Raw genomic sequence first — 20,216 nt, forward strand, 5'->3', positions numbered from 1 at the left:
ACGTGGAAGGGCTTCTTAAGGAGCCTTTAAAGGCTGGGGCGCCGCGTAGGCCCCGCAGGAAGTGTGCCAGCGTGCAGGGGAGCAGGAGGGGGGAGTTGAGGGGGGAGCATCGGCACCCCGTGCGCTGGGCGGGGCGCCCTGGACCGACTTCCTGGCCGAGCAGAGCTGTGGCCGACGTAGCCCCCGCCGGCTCCCTCGCCCCACGTCTAACTCTTAGCAGGTGTTGTGTAAGTTCTGTTTCTACCTTTAGGCACCTGTCTAGGTAGAAATCATTGAGCATTCTTGGGTCTCACACGTAGTTAGGTATTTTTAGGGAAGGAAAAAAGTTAACCATCTGGTGCCTCTCTTCCCAAGCAACATGAGGTATGTCAGGCTGAGAGTAATTAACTTACGGCCCATTAAAGGGAGAAATTATATTGAAATAAATGTCAATACTATTTCAGACTGTTTTGTAATTGTAAACAGTAACGTAAGCCCAAGAGAAAGTTCCTGAAATGTCGCAGCTTTTCTGCACCGGGCCTGTGCAGGGCGTCACTCTGCCTGAGGATGAACGGTGACACCCGTGTGCGGCCCGTTGTGTCTGACGGTCCCTCTCCTCCTCCCTCGTGAACTCAGATAATCTGCCAGTACCTCCTGAAGGAGCGAGAGGACTACTTCACTGAGAAGCAGTACTTGGCCAGGGTCAGAACGTTCACGAGCCAGCTCCTCGATCAAGGTCAGTCACGCCTCGGGGTGGCGCTGTCCTTTAGTTTAGGACGAAAGGCGGTGCGCTGACCCCTCCACCCGCTGTAGGCGCCTCGCAGTGTTATGACGTGTTGTCTTCCGACGTGCAGAAGAACGCCCTGGCGGCTTTCGTGCGGCTCGGCGTGGTGCAGAAGAGGAAGGTGTAAGTCGCGGCTGGCCCCGAGGGCGCGGCAGGCGGCGGCCCCCGTGCCCGGGGACGCGGGGTCCAGTCACGCTGCATGTCCCCCGCCCCCCTCCTGGGTCGTTAAGTCGCCACGGGGGACCCTACAGATTTTACATGACTGAACCACAGTGACGTTGGAGCAAAGCACGTGCTTCAGGCCAGCGCTTTGGCTTAATGTTGAAATGTGTAGCTCGTAAGAAAGGTTTTGGGGGCGTGGAGGGTGTGTGCCGTGCACTTACACACTCCCACGTTAGAAAGCGTGAAGACGCGTGTGTGGGGAGCTCCGCGTTCACTCTTCTGCGTGAACACGCGCGTGGGGGCGCGGGGCGCGGGCGCGAGGCCCCGGGGGAGAGCGGCCGTGCTCCAGACGCCAAGAGCCGCGTGCCCCCAGCCTTGCGCTGAGCCAGCGCGTTACTTTGTCTCCCAGAGATAACGAGCATCTGTTCAACGTGGACGAACCGGCCACGAGGAAGCTGGAGGAAACGCTCGGTAAGTGTAGCGCAGCCCGGGGCCGCGCGCAGCAGGACGCCGAGGCGCGCCTGGCAGCTGGTGCGCTGCCGAAAAGGGCAACAGCAGAGCCTTGACGGGAACAGGACTATTGTGTCACCTAGGCTTTCCCCAAGGGAACCAGGAGAAAGTGCAAGAATCACCGGACAAACGCCACAGGCATTCAGTAGGCAGATGACCAGCCCCACCCGACAGGACCCCGCCCCCCGGCCTTGTGGGCCTCGAGTGCAGGCCTCCTGTGTTGTCCCAGGGGAGCGGGTTGGTCAGTGTCCACGTCACATCTGGTAGCACAGCCACCTGCCTCTCCTGCAGACCGTCTCAGCTTAGGGGTGGTCCTGCCTGAGGTGGCAGGTGCTCTTGCTGGGGCCTGGTCAGGGTCACGGCTGCCGACCTGCACCCAGATGCCCAGGGGCCACGGTGGCCGGGAACACTTCGGGGGGGGGTGTCAGCGTGGCAGCCCTGAACACAGCGCCGGGTCGCTGAGTGGGTCCCCTCGTCCTGGGCGGGCGGAGGCACTGATTTCCTCATCACGGGAAGCACACGGCAGACCTGGAGCCCGGAGGCCGTGTCGAGCTGCAGCCCTGCCTCTGCCCCTGGCTGGGGGCGCTGGCCACGTCTGCCACCAGTTTGCGCCGCTGCTGCCTCTCCACTGGCGCCTGGCCGGCCGGGAAGCCTATGTGGGTGTTCGCCCGGTCTCTTGCCGGTGGCTTCCCGGCGGCTCGAGAAGGGCGCGCTCGGTGACGTGTCGTGTGCTCTCCCACCTCAGGTTGTAAAACGGCAGTAAGAAGAGCAGCCACTGCAAAACTCTAACGACTGCCGGACAGTTGTGGGGACTGCGGTCCAGCAGACGGGGGCATGGAGGAGCAGACCACCTTCCTGCCCATGCCCCCCAAGACTTTGCGGCAGTGGGCTCAGGAGAGAGGACGGATGGCCGGTCGGAGCCGTCAGTGTGACTATCCCCGCCACGGTGGCCAAGGTGTTTGTAGCCAACTCTCAGTGTTTAAATAAAAGTCTTTTGGAAACGTGTTTGGAAAGACAAGGCTCCGCTCGTTTCACTGCCATCTTCCAGAGTCCGTATTCACGTGTCGACCTCTTCCCTGACGCTGAGGCTGCGGCTGCTGAAGCCACCGGACGGGCATGTGTCACACGCTCCCTCGGACGGGGACGGCGCAGACACGCCAGCCCCCCGCCCGTGCACATCTCGGATGCGGGAGGGGCCTGGAGCCCGACAAAACCCACAGCCAACGAGGCCCTGCCTCTGAGCGGGCCGGCTCCAGCCCCCTGCCCCGGCTCTCACTGCCCCCCTCACTTCAGCTCTCTGTGGCGCGTCTTCATTTGCAATCGTGGCCGCTCTCCCCAGGAGATTTGGTCCCTCAAAGCCAGGCCCGCCTCTGACCTGCCTCCGTGACAACGGGAGACTCTGTCCTCTGATGAGAAACTGAATTTTTAAATTAATAATTAGTTTAAATGTAAACAGCTCCACGTGGCTAAGTGACTACCAGTCTTCACCGTCACCCCTTTTAGAGAAGGGCTGGAATCGTGCTGCACCCCAAGTCCCCCGGCAGCCGGCTCGGTGTGGCCTGGCACCGCGAGGCCCGGGCGCTATGCCTGCGGCACATGACACAGCCCCCCGGACGACCGCCTGGCCCTTGGGCTGCAAGCAGGAGGGTCTGGCTCTGGAACCACGAGGGCGAGGGCACCCCACCGCCACGTGGAGGGGAAAATGTCCCTGGGTTTACGGAGCGGATCCAGTTCCCAAAAAATCAGAGTTGAGGTTCCTGCGCGCCAGTGCGCAGAGTTCCTCTGCGGGAGCCGCCATGAGTGGGAGCAGCACAGGCCACGGCGCCCGCCTGCCCCGCACACACACGCGCCCGCCCTGCAGCCGCCGCTCGGAGCCGGCGGGGAAAAGCAACGTGCAGACGCGCGTGCGCATGCGTCAGGGGGACACGCCCGCGCCGCCTCCGCAGCCGCAGGACGTGCTGCCAGCGCCCCGCGCCCCGCTGGTCACGCCTGCCGCGCTCGGGGACCCGTGGGTGCCTCTGCGTCAGACGCCCCCCCCCAGCCTCTCTAAAGCCGCTCGCTAGGACTGGAAGTCACGTGTCGCACTGTGTGATTTTTCCATTCTCATTGTTCAGGAATCGAAAGAAGGGGGACGTGCCGTATCTCACCATCAGCCTCCTCGCCCTCCACGCGCTCGGCTGAGTGACATAAGCTCGAGGGGCACACGCGTGCGTGCGCACGCGCGCACACGCACACACCAGCATCACTGACAGACACCGACGCAGAAACGAATGACATTTTCACCACACGGAATTAACGCATAGAGCGTAAGTGTGGTCCAGGGTTGGGCAATGATTTGGAAGCTTACCAGCTTACGATGACAAAGGAGGAAAACCACGGAGGTCAACCGATGCGGCGATTCGCGTGATAATTCAACATGCATTCCTGACCTAGAAAAGTAAAAACCACCCTTGGTTAGCGGGACGGGTGACCGCTTCCTTAACGGAACGACCGAAAGCCAACATCAGGCTTAGAGGGAAAAACAGGAACAGCGTTCCTACTGGGTGCACACCTTGTGTAATTCCTCATTCCTTGATGTTAATATCAAGCAAAAACTATGATTTAACACTTTTAGAGGTTTAACTTAATATAGAATAGTAAGAACCACATAAAATGTATAAAAACTGAAAAGAGATAAAATGATTTTTATCTGCAGCCGATGTGATTATATACTCGAAAACTCCAAAGAAACGACCAGAAAACTATTAAAAGCCACAAAATAATTAAATAAGGCACTGGTTAGAGTGTCGGTAACTAAAAATCAGTTCCCCAGGGACAGACAGCGTGGCGGAGGTGAAGATTTCACTCACAACAGCATTAACACGTGAGTCCCTAGGAATAAACTCAGCAAGAAATGTGCCAGGGCTACCGAACTACAACAGCACAGCCACATAAACAGGAAGAGCAGAACGACACAGCCGTCATTCTCCCTAAATTAATCCACAGATGCGACACGGTTTCAGTCAGCATGTCAACTCTTGGGGAATGGTAAAAGATATCTTAAAATTATTCGCAAGGCAACCTGGAGATTTACTATACATGTGAATAGTTAGGAAAACCTGAAATGGCATAAGAATAAGACCAGTCCTATCACTTATCAAATTATATTATAAACAGTTAATTACAACGGCTTGATAGTGGCATTGAAATAAAAATATCACTGAAATAGAACATAGAGTCCAAAAATGTACCCGGGTACATGTCTAGTATAAACGTAACACACTATTGAAATGGCATTTCAAGTCAGTGGGGAAAAAGGACGATTCAAATTTGTTGCAACGACTTGCTAATTATTTGTGGGAAAATGGAATTCTTACATCGTTTTTACTCTAAAATGAATTATTAATGGAGCAAAGATTAAAATGTCAAAATATAATAAATTACTAGGAAAAAAGATTAATGTTTTTGAATCTGATAGCTGGTGAGAACTTTCCAAGACTGATAAAAAACAGAAGTCACAAAGAATAAACCTAGATAAATCTTGGCTTCTTAACAGTCTAAAACTTACTGTACTACAAAAATTATAATGACAAATTAGGAATAATCTACCACACTTATAGACTTAGTACACATGAAGAATTAATTTCCCAAATAAACAATAAACTACACAATCATAATACAAAGATAATTTAACAAAAACATGGGAGAGGACATAAACAGGTACTTTAAAAAAATACTCAACCTCATAAAAATTACAAACTAGATACTAGTTTTTCACATTAGTAAAAATGAATGAATCTTATTACTAAGAATAAATATTGTTAAAAAATTAACAAATAAATGTGGGTGAACACTTAAGAAAACGCGTTCTCCGACGCTGGCAAGAAGGTAAGATGGTGCAACCTGCCTGACAAGTATTTGACGTTTATTTAAACTTAAAATGTAGTTTGGGAGAGCAGCTTCTAGAAATGTGTCCCGTAGATACGTTCACGTGTGTAAGCAAAGACGTACGCACGGGGCACTTCTCAGGACTTCTGTAATCACAACAGCCCGACTCCGAAACGGGGCTCGCGTTGCCCCTCCTCGCTGCGCACGTCTAGACCTTGTCCCCGCTCCAAGGAGCAGCTCAAATGCCAACGACTCCAGGACAACCTTCCGAACTCCTCAAAACGACACTGCTCTCGCCCTCGGTAGTGTTCTCACAATACTTAAATCGTGACACTTTTTTTGTTTTGTTTTTGTTTTTTTTGCAAGTTTGCATGCAATTTCATTAATTAGCTGTTTTGCATTTTATTCTCAAATTTATTTTTTCTAATCTTTAATCTCTATTTTGTCCAATTTTAAAGCAACTTAAGAGAAAGCAAGCTTCAATTTATTTTGTCCTCCCCACCCATTAGTCAGCGTGAGACCTAGCAGTCAACAAGTATTTTAAAATCTATTATACGTGATGGTTCTCTCAGTATTTACATATTAACTTTAAAAAAACACAAGGCCGTCATTCATGATCCTAGTTCATACATAGCTCATACCACCTATGTTATATTTTCCTCATTTAGGGATGTGCAGATGGTATGAAATCTACTTTTCAAATTCACATTTCGTATATCTGAAATTTCCCGTCCGAGGAAATCCTAAAAAACTGAGATCTGATCTATTCGCAATTCTGATAGCAAGTAGAACATTTATTTAAATTAACTAACAGCTTCCTACCTATCATCTCACATAGAAAAACAAAACCAAAAAACAACCTAGGCTCTTGAAATTGTATTTTAGTAACAAGACATAAGAATATTAAATCCTGATTAAAGAATAGTATAACAGGTAATATCAATTTCATCCATTGCAGGGAATATTTTAAGCTTTATTTTGACAAAACATTTCGGATCCCCTCATGCCACAGCATATCAATAGGCAAAATGCACAAAGACTGATTTTATACTTCATTTTATATGTCACATCCCCAACCTCAGGTAAGCAAGTTGCAAAATACAAGTGCCGATCATTTCACTACAGGCAGTGTTTGAAACAAAAATAAGAAAGTTTTCAGCACTTAAGTGAAATGTGGCTTTAATCAAAAAGACTTAATTCCACAGGGCGTGTTTTCAACAGTAATGAATTTGACCAGGCCGGTGACTCCAAGCTTGAGTGACAGCGTCACGTCAGAGGCCAGCGAGCAGAGGTGGCCCGCCCTTCCGCGGTGCTAAGTTCTGGACACTCTCCAGCGCATTCGGTTTCCGGAACCTGCTCTGGAGTCTAATGGAACAAGATCAGAGGGACGAGCGCCGGCCCCACGTGGAGGAGGGCGGCGGGACTGCCGTGTGGCACGGAGGCACAGCCCGACGGCGGTGGCCGCCCATGGCCTCCCACGCCAGCTGACTCGCCAGACGGGCACTGCCCGCAGCTACGGCTCCGATTAAGGAACACGCAAATTTTAACAGAAAAACATTCTGTACTGCTGGTTTTAAAAAGCAGATAGTGCTATGAAAAAGCAACCATTTAAATAACTGAGTAATCACATTTTTTACAAGGCCACGCCTTAGGAGAAGTTTTGATTTCAGAAGTGTCATTTTATGGACCCGGCGCATCTAGTATCTGCACAATACGCGTTTCATACAATATAATTTTAGAAACTGTGAGGGGCACAAAATAATCACAATTTTAAAATCATATTTGAGTGATCTTAAAAGTGACAAACTATAACTTCTTGTTCAGCTGAGATATCCAGTATAGTTATTATCTCTGAAAAAAATATTAGTCAAAGAAAATCTGTAACTTTGATAATTTTCAACCTTGCAAGCAGGCATAACTAAAAATAAAATAAAAGGGCTCCCCTGGCATGAGAGAAATTAAGGAGCTTCATGACTCTCTGCCACTATCTGGAAGCTGTTTTAGGTTTTACATAATTTCCACAGTCTTAATACCACTATTTTTATTCAGATAAAAGAAATAACCTTTTGAAGTAACTGGCATCAGAAATGGAACGTGCGGACAAGAACCCAACTAGAAAGAAGCTCAGAGCCTTGCCACCCGGAATGTTCCTGATCTGGTCTGATCTTGGAAGCTAAGCAGAGTTGGGCCTGCTTAGTACTTGGGTGGGAGACCATCCAGAAAGATCAGGTGTTTAAAAAAAAAGAAAAAAAAAAAGCTCAGGGGAAAATGGATTTGTGCTAGCACAATTTCTCCCAAATTACGGGGACTATTATAGAGTCAGTCTACGACAGAAGCAATAGCTAGTGACCTTGGGAAGCTCAAATTTCTTTAGTTACTTATGTTTTACTCAACAACCTGAAGTAAGCACTTAAAAAAAAAACAAAGAAAAATTTAAATATTAAAGAAAGATGCAGCCTGGAGCATTTTATTTTCATAGTCGCCAAAGGTCTTTGCTTTGGGACACTGTCTCCCCTTTTCTGTTCTTTACTTTGTTAGGAAAGAACAGAAACAAACCTCTCCTCAAAGCAGGCGTACTTCAGAACACCGGGGGTTGGCTTACGAAGTTTTTCTAATTTCCCACCCAGCCTGGGAAGTGAAATCTAAACAAGCATCTCAATGAAAAATTTTCTCCCATTTGCATCAAGCCTCTACGCTGAAGGGGGCGGGCCCGCTAAAAGTCACGGTGCGGCTCGGTTCCTCAACCTGATAGACACAGACGCTCCAGCCGGAAATTCACACAAGTCAGGAACACGCTGGGAAAAAATTTATCATCGTCTGTAATTTTTCCAGTAAATGCTCCCAAATTAAATATTGTAACGCTGCTGAGCAGCAGGTGGGAATCACCAGCCGCTGGCCTCAGCCAGTCCTCTGCTGAGCTGCCCACTGACACCCCCCTCTTCGCATCGGTTAAGAGGCCAGCACTTGAGCCCACAGGACCCTAAAGCCGATTTCCTCAATCCCTCGTTCTTTTCCCCAAACCATTCCATCACACGTTAAGGTGGGGACGTACACGAAGCGGGTGTTTCATACGGCACTGTACCCTGTAAGACACTGAACACTTCAGCGAACTGGGAACCTTTGCAACACACTTACACTCTGTCCACAGAGACGATTTCGGCCACGCAACAGACACCGTGAGAAAGTGCATTTTGACCCAGGGGAGAAGCTGAAATGCCACAGCGCGACCATATGTCCGTGGGAGAGTCAGCATAGTTTCACAGGAAAGCACATTATCCTTTCACCGACTGCAGTGTTTTTGTCATTTGGGCTCAACTGGACACCTGTCTCTCCTTTCGATCGCGCGTCTCCGAGAGGGCGCGTCCTACTGTTAAGCTGCGGGACACGCACGCGCGGGACCGGGCCCGTCCGCACACGCGGCCGCATCAGACCACGGATGTCGTGCTCTCGGGGTTCACGCGGACGAGTCTGGACGCGTTCCTCAGGTCCTGCAGCTGCCGGGCGGGCTTCCCCACGCCCTCCTCGAACCTCTTCTCCACCACGGGGAGGACCGTCTCGTACAGGAAGGACGCATTTTGCCTGATGAACGCCTTCTTCTCCGGGTCCTGCTCGCAGCGCAGGCTGTAGTCCACGTGCTGGACGGCCACCAGGATGACCTCCAGCAGGCTCTCCAGGAGCACCACGTGCAGCTCCGGGAAGTACAGCTTGAGCGCCTCCTCCAGGAAGCCCATGGTCTGCTTGGTGAAGGCCACCACCGTGTAGCTGAGGCTCACCCAGCAGCCGTCCCCCGTGTACTGCTCGAAGTTGCTCACGCCACAGGCCCGCATCTCCTCCTGGAGTTTGCCCAGGGCCTCGGGGGTCATCAGGTTCATCCTCCGCCACATCTCCTCCGAGTTGCGGTGTTTCGTGGCTTCGATGATGATTTCTTTGTAACTGTGCAAGGCCACCTGGATGTCCTTCACCAGGAGGGCGTGGATGACAAAGGTGAGGTCCAGCCCGATGTCACCCAGCTGCTGACAGTGCTCCTTTGCCACCTTCACACACTCGGCGGCCGTGGAGAGGCTCTCCTTGCTATCGAACACCTGCTTGCTGAAAGCACCCACGAACACGCCCATGGCCGACCGAGCCCAGGCCACGAAGGCGGAGTAGCAGCCACTGTCTGTGCCTGCGAAATCCGTCTCGAACTCCCGTGCGGTCTCGAGGAGGCTGGTGAAGAAGACGTGGCACAGCTTGTGAATATAGAGCAAAGTGGAGCCTTCGATGCGGAGCTGTCGGATGGCCGTGTGCACAGCCGCCGCCCTGTTCCTCAGAAACAGCTCGCAGGCCTTCGTGCACTGGCCGAGCCGGATGAGCTGAGACACTGCCCTGCGGGTGGCCTTGGGGCCACCTCTCAGAGACCGATCAGGGGAGAGTTCGAACACCAGCACCTTGGTGAGCTGTCGGACGCGCTCGTCCACTCTGGCCCTTAGTTCTTTTACGGGAGGGGGGCTGGGCTTGTCGTCCAGATAGTGGTTCAACTTATCCAGCAGGTCCACGGCTCCTTCGAAGTCCCTCTGGGCAATGCAGACGTCCAGGTCCTCGGGCAACTCCTGGATCCATTCCATTGACAGGTCCACCTTCTCTTCTTCCGCCTCGGGGGCGGCCGGCTCGTCGTCCTCGTCGTCCTCAAACGGGTTCCCGGCCTTGGCTGTCACTGGGGGCGGCCCCCGAGGGGCCGCTGCCTCCTCCTGTTCCCTTCGCCTTTTTTCACTCAGGGCCCTCTTGGTTTTCTCCAGCACTTCCAGCCACTCTCGTTTGATTTTCGTATTTTCCGCCTGGAAAATGCGGCTCTCTGGGAACATCAGCAGCTTGAACATGTCCTTCATGGGCGGGTTGTCCTTCACGTTGACCACCGCCAGGCCATCTAGGGGATAGAGGGCGTTGTAGCGATACATGCCCCGCCGCTGGGGCAGCCAGGTGGCCACCAGCAAACAGTCGTTCATGAGGAAGCCGTGCACCCGCTGCAGCTGGGTCATGTGGTCCGCCTCGTACTCCACCAGGTCCCCGTTGTACACCAGGTACTGTCCCGGCGTCTCCAGCAGGTGCCTGCAGCCCTCCACCTTCTCCAGCAGGGTGGTGAGGGTGCGCTGCTTCCCCTCCTCGCCTGGACCCGCAGAGTCGCGGGAGGCGCTCCCAGGGGCGGGGAAAAGGCCAGCCTGGCCCCGGAGGTGGTCTCGGCCGCCCGCGCCACCCCCGCCGTCCTCCCCTCCAGAGGCCGCGGCAGCGCCGGCGGCGGCGGCAGGCGGCAGCAGGGTCAGCGGGATGCTCTCCAGGCTGCTCTTCTGCTCGGTCAGCAGATGGCTGAGCTGGTACATCTCGCTCTCCAGGTAGGAGATCTCGCGGGCCGTCTCTATGAACTGCCGGTAGTTCTGGTACACGTTGCGCTTCAGGTTCTGCGCCGTCTCCTCCGCCAGCGCCTGGATGCGCTGCCGGTGCTCCTGGAGGTCCCGGTCCCCGTCCGACTGCTGAGAGAGCTGCTTCACGTACAGTCGCGCGTCGAAGCCCCCTGACTCCAGCTGCCGCCGCAGGCGACTCGCCCCACTGTCCGACATCGCCATCGCCACGTCCGTCCGGGTCTCACGCAGTCACTGTCACTCTCGCCGCCGCCGGTGCCGCCGCTGTCCGGGCTCACGCAAGGCCGGCGGAGCTGCCGGGCTGAGAAAACGGGATGCGAGACGAGTACGCCTGCGCCGGGCTCCGAGCGTCCGCTGGTGCGCCTGCGCAGCGGGCCGAGCGCAGGTAGTGCGCCTGCGCAGGAGCGCCCGCGGCCTACAGCGCTTGCGCCGGAGGCGCTGTTGCGGAAGTCGGTGGGGGGCGAGGTGTGGCGGCGTAGGTATTGCGCATGCGCCGAGCGTGACGCCGTTTGACGTTACTGACGTATCGTGAGGCGGTTGCCAGCTTCCAGAAACCGTCCTCGGGTCAAAGCCTTGAGAACCCAAGTTTTGAACCCTCTACGAGGTGTCACGCTGAGTTCTCTCTTTTATTTTAAGCCCAGAACCTCAGCTTCGGGGTTTGGGTCCAGCTTCGTTCTCGGTCTCGAGTCGGTTTCCCGAGTTCTCGCGAGACCCGCGGGCCAAGCCGAGAGCAGCCCGAGAGCCGGTATCTCCCGGGAGCGCGGCCCGGCCCACAGAGCGTCCGGGCGCAGCTGCGGCCTCGCGCGCGAGCGAGCGAGCCCGACGCCGGCCGACGTCGCCCGGGGCCCCGGCAGCGATGGACGAGGACCTGGTTTTGGCGCTGCGGCTTCAGGAGGAGTGGGATTTGCAGGTGTCGGGGCGCGCCGCGGCCCAGGAGCCCCTGTCCCTGGTGGACGCGTCCTGGGAGTTGGTGGACCCCACCCCGGATTTGCAGGCCCTGTTTGTGCAGTTCAACGACCGGTTCTTCTGGGGCCAGCTGGAGGCCGTCGAGGTGAAGTGGAGCATGCGGATGACCCTGTGAGTCGCGAGGCCGGCATTGTCCCCGCGGCCCGCCCGGCCCAGCCCTCGGCCCCTCCCCCGCCCTCTCCCTTTTCCCCTCTCCCCGCCCCGACGGCCCGGGCCGTTAGACGCGGGGCTGGGGTCGGACCGGGGGTGGGCGCGGTGGCGGTGGGGGGTGGGTCCCCCGTGTGCCCCGCCCCGCCCCTCGCCCCGCCCCCACCTTCCCTAAGAAAGACGCGCGCCCCGCCCCCCGCCGCGGTTCGATTCCTAACGGACACCGTGAGAGAGGACGTTTTTTCGAATGTCACCCCGCTCTAAAATAAGTGAGCGCGTTTCCGATTCGTCTCATGGCCATCCATGCGTTAGGGCCCAGGAGCGGGGGGCCGCCGGTCCGCCCCCAATGCACGCGTTCGGGCACCTGCGCCCCGCGGGCAGCCCCGCGGTTAGTGCGCAGTGGCGGCCGTCCCCTCGGGCCCGGACCCCAGGGACGCCTCTGAGTGTGAGAAACAAGTGGAAGAAGTTCAGGTTGTTTCTCACACAAAAACTCCGCGTGGACGGAAGTTTTTAACGAGTTTAGGGGGCCGACGTGTGCCACCCTGCTCATTTGCTAAGGAACGACCCCAAATAAGACACGTTAAGGTGTGACATAAAACTGCGGTACAGGTTTTGCTAAGGAACGACCCCAAATAAGACACATTAAGGTGTGACAGCGTAGGTGGGGCGCAGGGCCAGCGGCAGCGGTTCCGTCCTCTGAGCTGTTGCAGCCTGGCCAGGGCAAGGGCAGTGCCCCTGCCCACGTCGCCCCCTGCCTGGCTCAAACGCTGCTGTGTCCTGACAGGGAGGCTGAGTGCGCTTGGGGGAGCCATCTGCCCTGTTTGCCTTTTGTCTGTATTCGCCAAATAACCTCGTGGTGGTGGTTTTTCAGGTGTGCTGGGGTGTGCAGCTATGAAGGGAGGGGCGGAATGTGTTCCATCCGGCTCAGTGAACCCCTCTTAAAGCTGAGACCAAGAAAGGATCTTGTAGAGGTAAGCACTGCAGGTGAAGACACGAATAACATACTAGATTAAAAGGTAGGCGTCAAATGAGGACACACGTCGGTTAAGTTTACAGGGATGGAGGAAAGTGTGTCATCTCAACACTTAACAGAAAGTTGTGGCTACCTCAGTGTCAGACTGAAGATCTTAAGAAGTTTCATGAGAGAGAAAAGGGCAGGTTATAATAATAAGTTAATCTGTTAAGTAAAGATACCCTAACAACCTAAATACTTATGACCCTAAAAGTCATAACGTAACTGAACTACGTGAGGCATAAATTAGGAGAGTCAAAAAAGTAAATAATCCACAGTCATAGCTTCAGTTAACACAGCTCTCTTGATAGCTCAATGAATAAGCAGAAAAGAATATTAAACATAGAACAAAAAATTGAACATGATTAACCAAACCAACCCTAACGAAGAAGCCCAGCTGGACAGGAGTAGCTTAGTGAATATGTTGCGTAAATAAACACATGGACTACCTAAGTTGGAATGAACGGGGTTGAGAAAAGCGAGGCCATTAAACCTGTGGCCCATTCTAGAAAGATGGTTCGTGACTTTATCAGCTGAGAGGAACCTGTGAGCCAGAGAAGATTAAGATCCCAGGTAGAGTAAGGAAATGCGTTATTTAAAAAGCACTGTACCAGATTAACGCGATTGTTTTGTGTTTCAGACCCTGTTGCACGAAATGATACATGCCTATTTGTTTGTCACTAACAACGACAAGGACCGGGAAGGGCATGGCCCCGAGTTCTGCAAGCACATGCACCGCATCAACCGCCTGACCGGGGCCAACATAACGGTGCGTGCGCCCGCACCCGCGTCGCTCACTCCTCCAGGGCCCCGGGGTGGGACTGGGGAGAAACGACTTCTGTCCTTGAGGGTCCCCAGTGAGCTAGAGGCCTAGGGCCACGGCGGCTGGTGTGGCCAGAGTGGAGTGGCCACGGGCCCGTGCCCTAAGGCCTCTGCCCGCTCCCAGGCGACTTCAGGCCTGCCACCCATCCTGGGCTGTCACGGCTGTCCTGGGACCTGCCTCCTGTTGTGGTCTGCTCTGAACCAAAGAGGACATTAACCCCACAGACGCGAAGCGCTTGGTACTTTGGGTTTTCCCCGCCTTGAGAAGGCGGTGGAGGCCAGCGCGGTGCACAGCGGGACGTGCTCACGCCCTGCGCGTCTGGCTGTCAGCGTTACTTTTCTGGAGCTTGTCCAGTTACTTCAACCCCTGAAAAGTGGTTTGCGTGAGAAAACAGTCACGTAAAATCCAGACTGGCAAAATGACTCCGGAGTTGCCTGCACGGGACTTAGTTTCTTCACTAGAACGTGCACTTCCGGCCAGTCCTGGGTCATCCCTGCTGTTGGGGACGGCTCTCTTCCGCGGCTGTCTGTGTGTCTAGGAGGGGGCCGGTCCAGCGCACACCCCTCACTTTCAGGTCACGTCCTGTTATCACGAACTCCACCCACCGGGCATCTCGTTCGCGGCACCGCCCCGTTTTATTTCAGTGACTACGTTGGTAAAAGTGACGTCCCAGGCTGTAGGGGTTACGGGGGCTGGAAGCAAAACAGACCCAATTCCTGGCCCTTTTCACTATTGAATTAGTGAGCAGAGTCTTCAGCATAAGAGGGAAGCAGGGTCTCACCTGTCTCTGCCCCCGAACCTTTGTCCTCTGCGCTCTCCTGCAGCTGCTGCAGGGGGCATTGCTTGCATGCCTGCCAAGTAACAGATGTTTTGTTTCTGATGGAGAGAGGCCGAGTGTAAAACTAGCTGGAGAGTCAGAGAAAGCTTAGCATTCTTTCCCACAGGGAGAACTTTTAAAAAATGTCTTTGGTAAAACTAAGCGAAACAAAAACCTCACGCTGCTTGTCTGATACCAGTAGTAATGTCCCGTTGAGATGACAGAAGGAAAGGCCCAGAGCCACTTAGGAGACTCAGTGTGTAACGGCGCCATCTCAGTGCCCCCAAGAGGGGAGGGCTCACCTTCCTTTCAGACAGGACTCCTGTGTCTTCTGTGCAGGGTCTTGGGAGAAGGTCACTGGGGGCGAAACAGTGGGATCCTGTTGCAGGAGTGACGAGCACATGTATGTGACTCGCGTGACGCTTTCCACACAGTCACACGGACTTGGCGCCTCTGTGCCCGGCCCACATGTGCCCCTCGGGGCACAAGGACGAAAATGTTTGCGTTCAGGAGACCGTGTCACTGACAGACATGACATGAAACCCTGTAAGGATCACCGCAGAGGGGCGCAGGGAGGACGCGGAGCGGGGCTGGCCGGATGCTCACGTGGTTCGGGGCCAGCGTCTGAGGCGACAGCCCCCAGAGTTCAGCGGTGTGACTGGCAGGGAGGTTTTCTTTCCTGTGGCATCATGTAAAATCTGGCCTGAGTTGTGACCGTTTCAAAATTTGTTCTCTAAAACTTTGAGCACGTATAGAGGCTTTTTTATTTTTTGTCTTCTCACATTTGTCTTTTTTTGTACAGCTTCCGAGGTATTACAGGTATTACGTTAGCTGCTGTGTGCTGTTAAAATGGCCTTTTGGAAAGAAGCTAAACATAGTCGTCTTTCCAACACAGAATTTCAGAAACCGGGAAAGGGCGGCGCACAGGGCGGCTGCCGGTTTGTCCCCGGGCCGCTGACCGGGCGGCGCGCAGGGCGGCTGCCGGCTCGCCCCGGGCCGCTGACCGGGCGGCGCGCAGGGCGGCTGCCGGCTCGCCCCGGGCCGCTGACCGGGCTGGCCTCTCTCTGCGCAGGTGCACCATGCGTTCCACGACGAGGTGGACGAGTACCGGAGACACTGGTGGCGCTGCGACGGGCCCTGCCAGCTCCGGAAGCCCTTCTACGGCTACGTCAAGCGCGCCACCAACAGGGCGCCGTCCGCGCACGACCCCTGGTGGGCCGAGCACCAGAAGTCCTGCGGCGGCACCTACGTCAAGGTCAAGGAGCCCGAGAGCTACTCCCAAAAGCGCAAGGGGAAGGCGGGCAGCACAGGTGAGCGGCGAGGCCGGGAGGCGCCAGGGCCCGGGGCGGGGGTGGACAGACAGGCCCTGCTCCGCGGGAGGGGGGCCGTGGCAGTCCCCCGCCCCCGTGTGACTCGGTCGTTAGGAAGCAGGAGGCAGAAAGGCGGTCAGAGCGAGGGCTGCGGCTGGGAGAACAATGCCCGGAACGGCCGTCCTCACGACGCCCCTTCCTGTCGGCCCCGTCCAGGTGGCCCGCTGGCCACGCGCCTTTCCACGGGGAGGGTGGGGGAGGGGTGTGACGCGCGTGCGCCAGCTGCACCGCTCAGTCTCCCGGGCAGGTTCAGGGGTCGTGCCGGGCAGAGGTCATCAGGTCGCTGCAGTCACTGCTGCCGCTCTTGGGACACCGTGATGTGACGTGACCCAGGGACACACGCTGTGTTCCGAGTCTGAGCTGTTTGTTCACTTGCGGAGCTCAGGACACCTAACGTGGAGAGTGTCCTGTGGGGGGGCCAGAGCGCCCCCGGGGAGGGATGGGGTGCCGGGCGGTTTCCAGGCGAAGGGCCTCACCCCGCGCAAGGTGCCACAGCTGTGCTCGAAGTGGCCTTGCCCTGGGAGCCACCTGAGGACGAAACGTTATTCCTTCATTCGAAGAGATGTTCTTTGGGATGGGGGCGTCCCGTGGGCCCGTCGCCGCGTTCGTTAGTCACTGTGTCAAGGGAGACTCGTCTGCCTCTCTTGCAGATAAAGCCAGCAGAGGCGGGACGCAGCCGCTGGTCCCGTTCAGCGGGAAGGGCCACGTGCTGGGCGCGCCGGGCAAGGCTGCCCCGCCGGGGGAGGTGGCCGCGCCGCACGCTGCCCGGAAGGCGCAGGATTCTGCACGGCACGACCGCTCGGCAAACGCCGCGAGACCCGGCTCCAAAACCGAGGCGATGTTCGTCCAGAACGGTTCCAGTAAGAAAACTCTAGTCGCCCCTGTTCTTAGCAGCGGTCACCAAAGTGTTTTGAGCAACTACTTCCCGCGAGCGTCGTCGGCTCCCAGCGCGAAGGCTCTGCGGGGTGTGGCCGGGCCACCCGCGGCAAGTGTGGCTGTGGGCGACGGCGGCAAGCACCCCGCCGCCTCCGGGTCTCAGCGAAGGGCTTCGGCGTCCAAGGTCGCCCCGAGAAATTCCACGAGAGTGGCGGCGTCGGCCTCCGTGGCGGCCCCCCGGGACGCGCGCCAGCCCGAGGATGCGGCCCTGGGCAAGCGGCCCCGGCTGGAGGGTGAGGCCGTTGGTGCCGGCGGCTTCGCCGAGGAGCGCGTGCCGAGTGATGGCAGCGACCCAGCCAGTGCGTCCCCTGCCGCCGCGGCCCAGGGCCCCAGCGACGTGGTCCGCTGCCCGGTGTGCCGGGGCCAAGTTCTGGCGTCTCAGATCAACGAGCACTTGGACCGGTGCCTGGAAGGCGACAGCACCACAGGCCGGAGGAGGAAAAACCTCTGAGGAGGACGGCCTGTCCCGCCGCGACCCCACCGCGATCCCGCCGCGACCCCTCAGGGAGTTCTGGTCCGTGCCGAGTCGGAGGCTGTGACCTGGCTTGCGTGGCCAGCGCGGAACGTCCTCGTCGGCTCGTGCGCACCTGAGAAGGCCGCGGGGTGCGTTGAAGGCGCCCCGTCCTCTCCTGCCTCACTCTGCCGGAGCCCGCAGTTTGTTCTCAGAGTTTTTACGTGTGTAATTTTTAGGCACTTTTTTCTGTCTTGCCCTTAAAGGTATTTAAATCTGTTGACCTGCGTACACTTCCCTCAGGGTATTTAACGAGGAATTAAATATATGGTTAAACTGAATATTTATTAACGTGGAAACTCATTCCCAGTACTGTTAGTGTTTAGCGTCAGGCATATCGACCAACATGAAAATCTAGAATACAGGGTATGTTAGTTGTTTTAGAGTACTCAAAGTATTTTTTAAATCTTTAAAGTATTTTTCTCGAACTCTTAACAGGAAATGAGTTTTATACATTCTAAAGAATTTTATTTGTGTTTCATTTTGGTGGCAGCAGATTTTAGGTTAAAATAGATATAAAGAGTATAGTAAAACATTTATTTTGGAATATCACTAGTCACAAACAGCCACTGTAATGCTGTAGGCCAGACTTGTTCTCGCAGATTTTAGCAGAATGAGTGGCTAAACCTTGGCGTCAAGTAGCTGGTACATAGGCAGCAAAGCTGCGTGGTCTGTCTCACAGTGGAACGTTCTCCCAGACCGCATTGTGACTCTTAGGCCAAAGTCGAGGCCGTTGTGACGAGGAATACCACTTGTGCATTGAGAAATGGAAAGCCGTGTGTCGCGACGGGCAGATTCTTCCCCGTTGTCAGGGCCGCCCCCAGCACGCGCCAAGCTCCGAAGACCGCAGTGCCCGGCCCTCTCAACTTCGGTGCCTTGTGACTTGCAGGCGCGCGGCCAGCTGGCCTCGCACCGTGCTGTGCCAGCGTCACGGAAGGCGTCCTCGTGGCTGCAGCCCGAGGGCGGCCGCCATCGTCACCTCTGCCGGGCAGGCAAACCTGCCTTGTTCTTGAACTTCAAGGTGCATATCTTTGTCGCTATGTGTGACAGAGTTCCGTCTTTTTCATTGCTCTGTAGCATTTGTGTGGCTATGCCAAAGTTTACATATCCGTTCTAACATTGACAGGCGTATTTCCAGTCGGGGCTGGCTGTTACAAAGAGTGCCGCTAAGAATGTCATTGTCGTCTCGTGGCAGGCGCCCAGGGTCTGTCCGATTGCGGGGTCACGGGGTGTGTTCACGGTTAGCGCTGACCACCACAGTTGCCGCTCCTGCGAGCAGCAGATGAGGGTTCTAGCCGTCCACCTGCTGACACTGCCCTCAGCCCTGTCGTTTTAGCCTGTCTGGTAGAGTGTTCAGAGTTTTTCTATTTTTTAAGTACAAAGTTGAAAAAGTAGTATTTAATAAATATGTGATTTAAAACGTGTGTGTTGTGTTACAGTATATGCAGTTATACTTTCATGGAGAATCTTTTAATTCAGCTCGATAAATTACGTGCAGTTGAACGTTTTTTGAGCCCAAATGGAACAAGGTTCCAGGGCCGTTAAGTAGGACAGCCACGTCCCCAGGAGCGTGACGCCCGGTTGGGGGGAGACACACAACCAGACGCATTTCCATACGGTACGTGCGGCAGGCTCCCGCGGATGCTGTGGGCCTGCGGGGCGTTTCCTGGGGGAGGTGACTTCCCAGCTGCTCTGGGACGAGTCGGGTCAGCCTGGTGAGAAGGGAAGGGGCTTGCGACCAGGAGGAGCACAGAGGAGACGTGGACACAGATGCCCCCCCCCCCCAGCTCCAGCTGGGCCGGTGCGCTGGGGACTGGATGGGTTTGCAGCCCGGCTGGGACGCGAGGCGGTTTCGTGGGTTTGCGGGGGGCACTGTGGATGTGGGGAGGGAGGTGTCAGGTCAGAAGAGTGGTCAGGGGTGAGTGATGGCGGAAACGGCAGCCGCCAAGAGCACCCTCGACCCGTGTTAGAAACACGAGAAAACATGCGCCCTAAGGAATCTGTTTCTTCCAAATCTGAGTCATTCGCTAAAGAAGTAAGTTTTCCGTTCTAAGTTTCTCCCTTTGAAAGCAAACTTCCTACCCTAGTAGCAGCTGGTGATTGTGGGTCAACCTATATAGACGCTGCGAGCACCCTTCACTTGGGGAGTGGACTGTATGTCTTAAAGTCAAAGTTGCACATTATCTAGCAAAACTAAAGTTTTTCTTGCTTTTGTAGACATGCAAACGTGTGTCCTAACTAGAAAGTCTAAAGTGGGAGAGAAAACAGGACTAAAGAGCTGCTCGTGCCCTCCCGCTGTGCCACAGCTCTCAGACCGGTTTGCAAGGCTGACGGGCGTCAGGTCAACGAGGACGCGAGGAGCAGCCGCTGGGTGCTCCAGCGGGGCGGCCGCCAGCGGGGACCGGCCGAGGGCCCCGCGGACACGAGCTCTCGCCCACGCCGGGCTCTTCCTAGTTCTCTGTCGACGGGCAACTTTCCTGTCAGCTCCACGTTTGTCCTTGAGGCTGTTGCTGCCTTTTTAGCAATTTTTAGTTGTTGACGAGCAGTGTGTATCCACCAAGTGACGCAAAATCCACAATTATTCCAGATTTAACCGCCTGCGGAGCCGAAATCAACAGAAGGCCGCAGCGCGGACACACGCCAGGCTGCCGCTATTTCTGACATCCCACCAGGAGGTCCAAAGCCCTGTGACGACTCACGTCCCGTCCCGAGTGAGCAAAGGCCTGACCCGCGGGGCCCTGCACCCACCTCCTCCTCAGTTCCCCACGCTGTGAGCCGGACGCAGGAAGGGGCCGCCGTCCCCCTTGGTGCCGTCACCTGCTGGGCACCAGGTGGCGCTCCTGGTCAGGGAACTGTGAAACCCGCCGGCGGAGGGCGAGGGCCACTTGCCGACCACCGCCAGGGGCGCTGCCCGCGCAGGTTCGCAGCCGGGAGGCGGG

At 55.7% G+C, this 20,216-nt stretch overlaps 3 protein-coding genes across 5 annotated transcripts in view; 2 read left to right on the plus strand and 1 right to left on the minus strand.

The window, feature by feature from the left end:
• Positions 1 to 2,440, plus strand: part of GNPAT (glyceronephosphate O-acyltransferase) — a 19,510-nt gene extending 17,070 nt beyond the window's left edge. Inside the window, exons 13-16 of the mRNA XM_016163375.2 lie at positions 616 to 715; positions 793 to 886; positions 1,335 to 1,396; positions 2,181 to 2,440. Of these exons, the coding sequence (XP_016018861.2) occupies positions 616 to 715; positions 793 to 886; positions 1,335 to 1,396; positions 2,181 to 2,224 (300 nt within the window). The 3' untranslated portion in view covers positions 2,225 to 2,440. The remainder of the gene's footprint in view (positions 1 to 615; positions 716 to 792; positions 887 to 1,334; positions 1,397 to 2,180) is intronic.
• Positions 399 to 11,024, minus strand: EXOC8 (exocyst complex component 8). 2 transcript variants are annotated; one of them, XR_004955454.1, is made up of 3 exons: positions 8,438 to 11,024; positions 3,783 to 3,864; positions 399 to 2,852 (listed from the first exon to the last, which is right to left on the minus strand). XR_004955454.1 is itself a non-coding variant. In XM_016163373.2 (1 exon), the coding sequence occupies exon 1, from the start codon at positions 10,897 to 10,899 to the stop codon at positions 8,728 to 8,730; it is 2,172 nt and encodes a 723-aa protein (XP_016018859.2). In that variant the 5' UTR covers positions 10,900 to 11,024; the 3' UTR covers positions 6,164 to 8,727. The 2 variants fall into 2 exon arrangements, 1 of the variants encoding a protein (XP_016018859.2); XM_016163373.2 differs by lacking the exons at positions 399 to 2,852; positions 3,783 to 3,864 and having other exon boundaries at positions 6,164 to 11,024.
• A 12-nt stretch (positions 11,025 to 11,036) lies between these two features.
• On the plus strand, positions 11,037 to 18,701 carry SPRTN (SprT-like N-terminal domain). Of its 2 annotated transcripts, none has more exons than XM_016163376.2 (5): positions 11,037 to 11,772; positions 12,680 to 12,779; positions 13,461 to 13,589; positions 15,533 to 15,770; positions 16,481 to 18,701. In XM_016163376.2, the coding sequence occupies exons 1-5, from the start codon at positions 11,552 to 11,554 to the stop codon at positions 17,215 to 17,217; spliced, it is 1,425 nt and encodes a 474-aa protein (XP_016018862.2). In that variant the 5' UTR covers positions 11,037 to 11,551; the 3' UTR covers positions 17,218 to 18,701. The 2 variants fall into 2 exon arrangements, with proteins under 2 accessions (XP_016018862.2, XP_036091478.1); XM_036235585.1 differs by having other exon boundaries at positions 11,628 to 11,746.
• The last annotated feature ends 1,515 nt before the right edge of the window (positions 18,702 to 20,216 follow it).

This window comes from Rousettus aegyptiacus, unplaced genomic scaffold, assembly GCF_014176215.1.
Source record: "Rousettus aegyptiacus isolate mRouAeg1 unplaced genomic scaffold, mRouAeg1.p scaffold_m13_p_18, whole genome shotgun sequence".
In the NCBI taxonomy this organism is placed as follows: domain Eukaryota; kingdom Metazoa; phylum Chordata; class Mammalia; order Chiroptera; family Pteropodidae; genus Rousettus; species Rousettus aegyptiacus.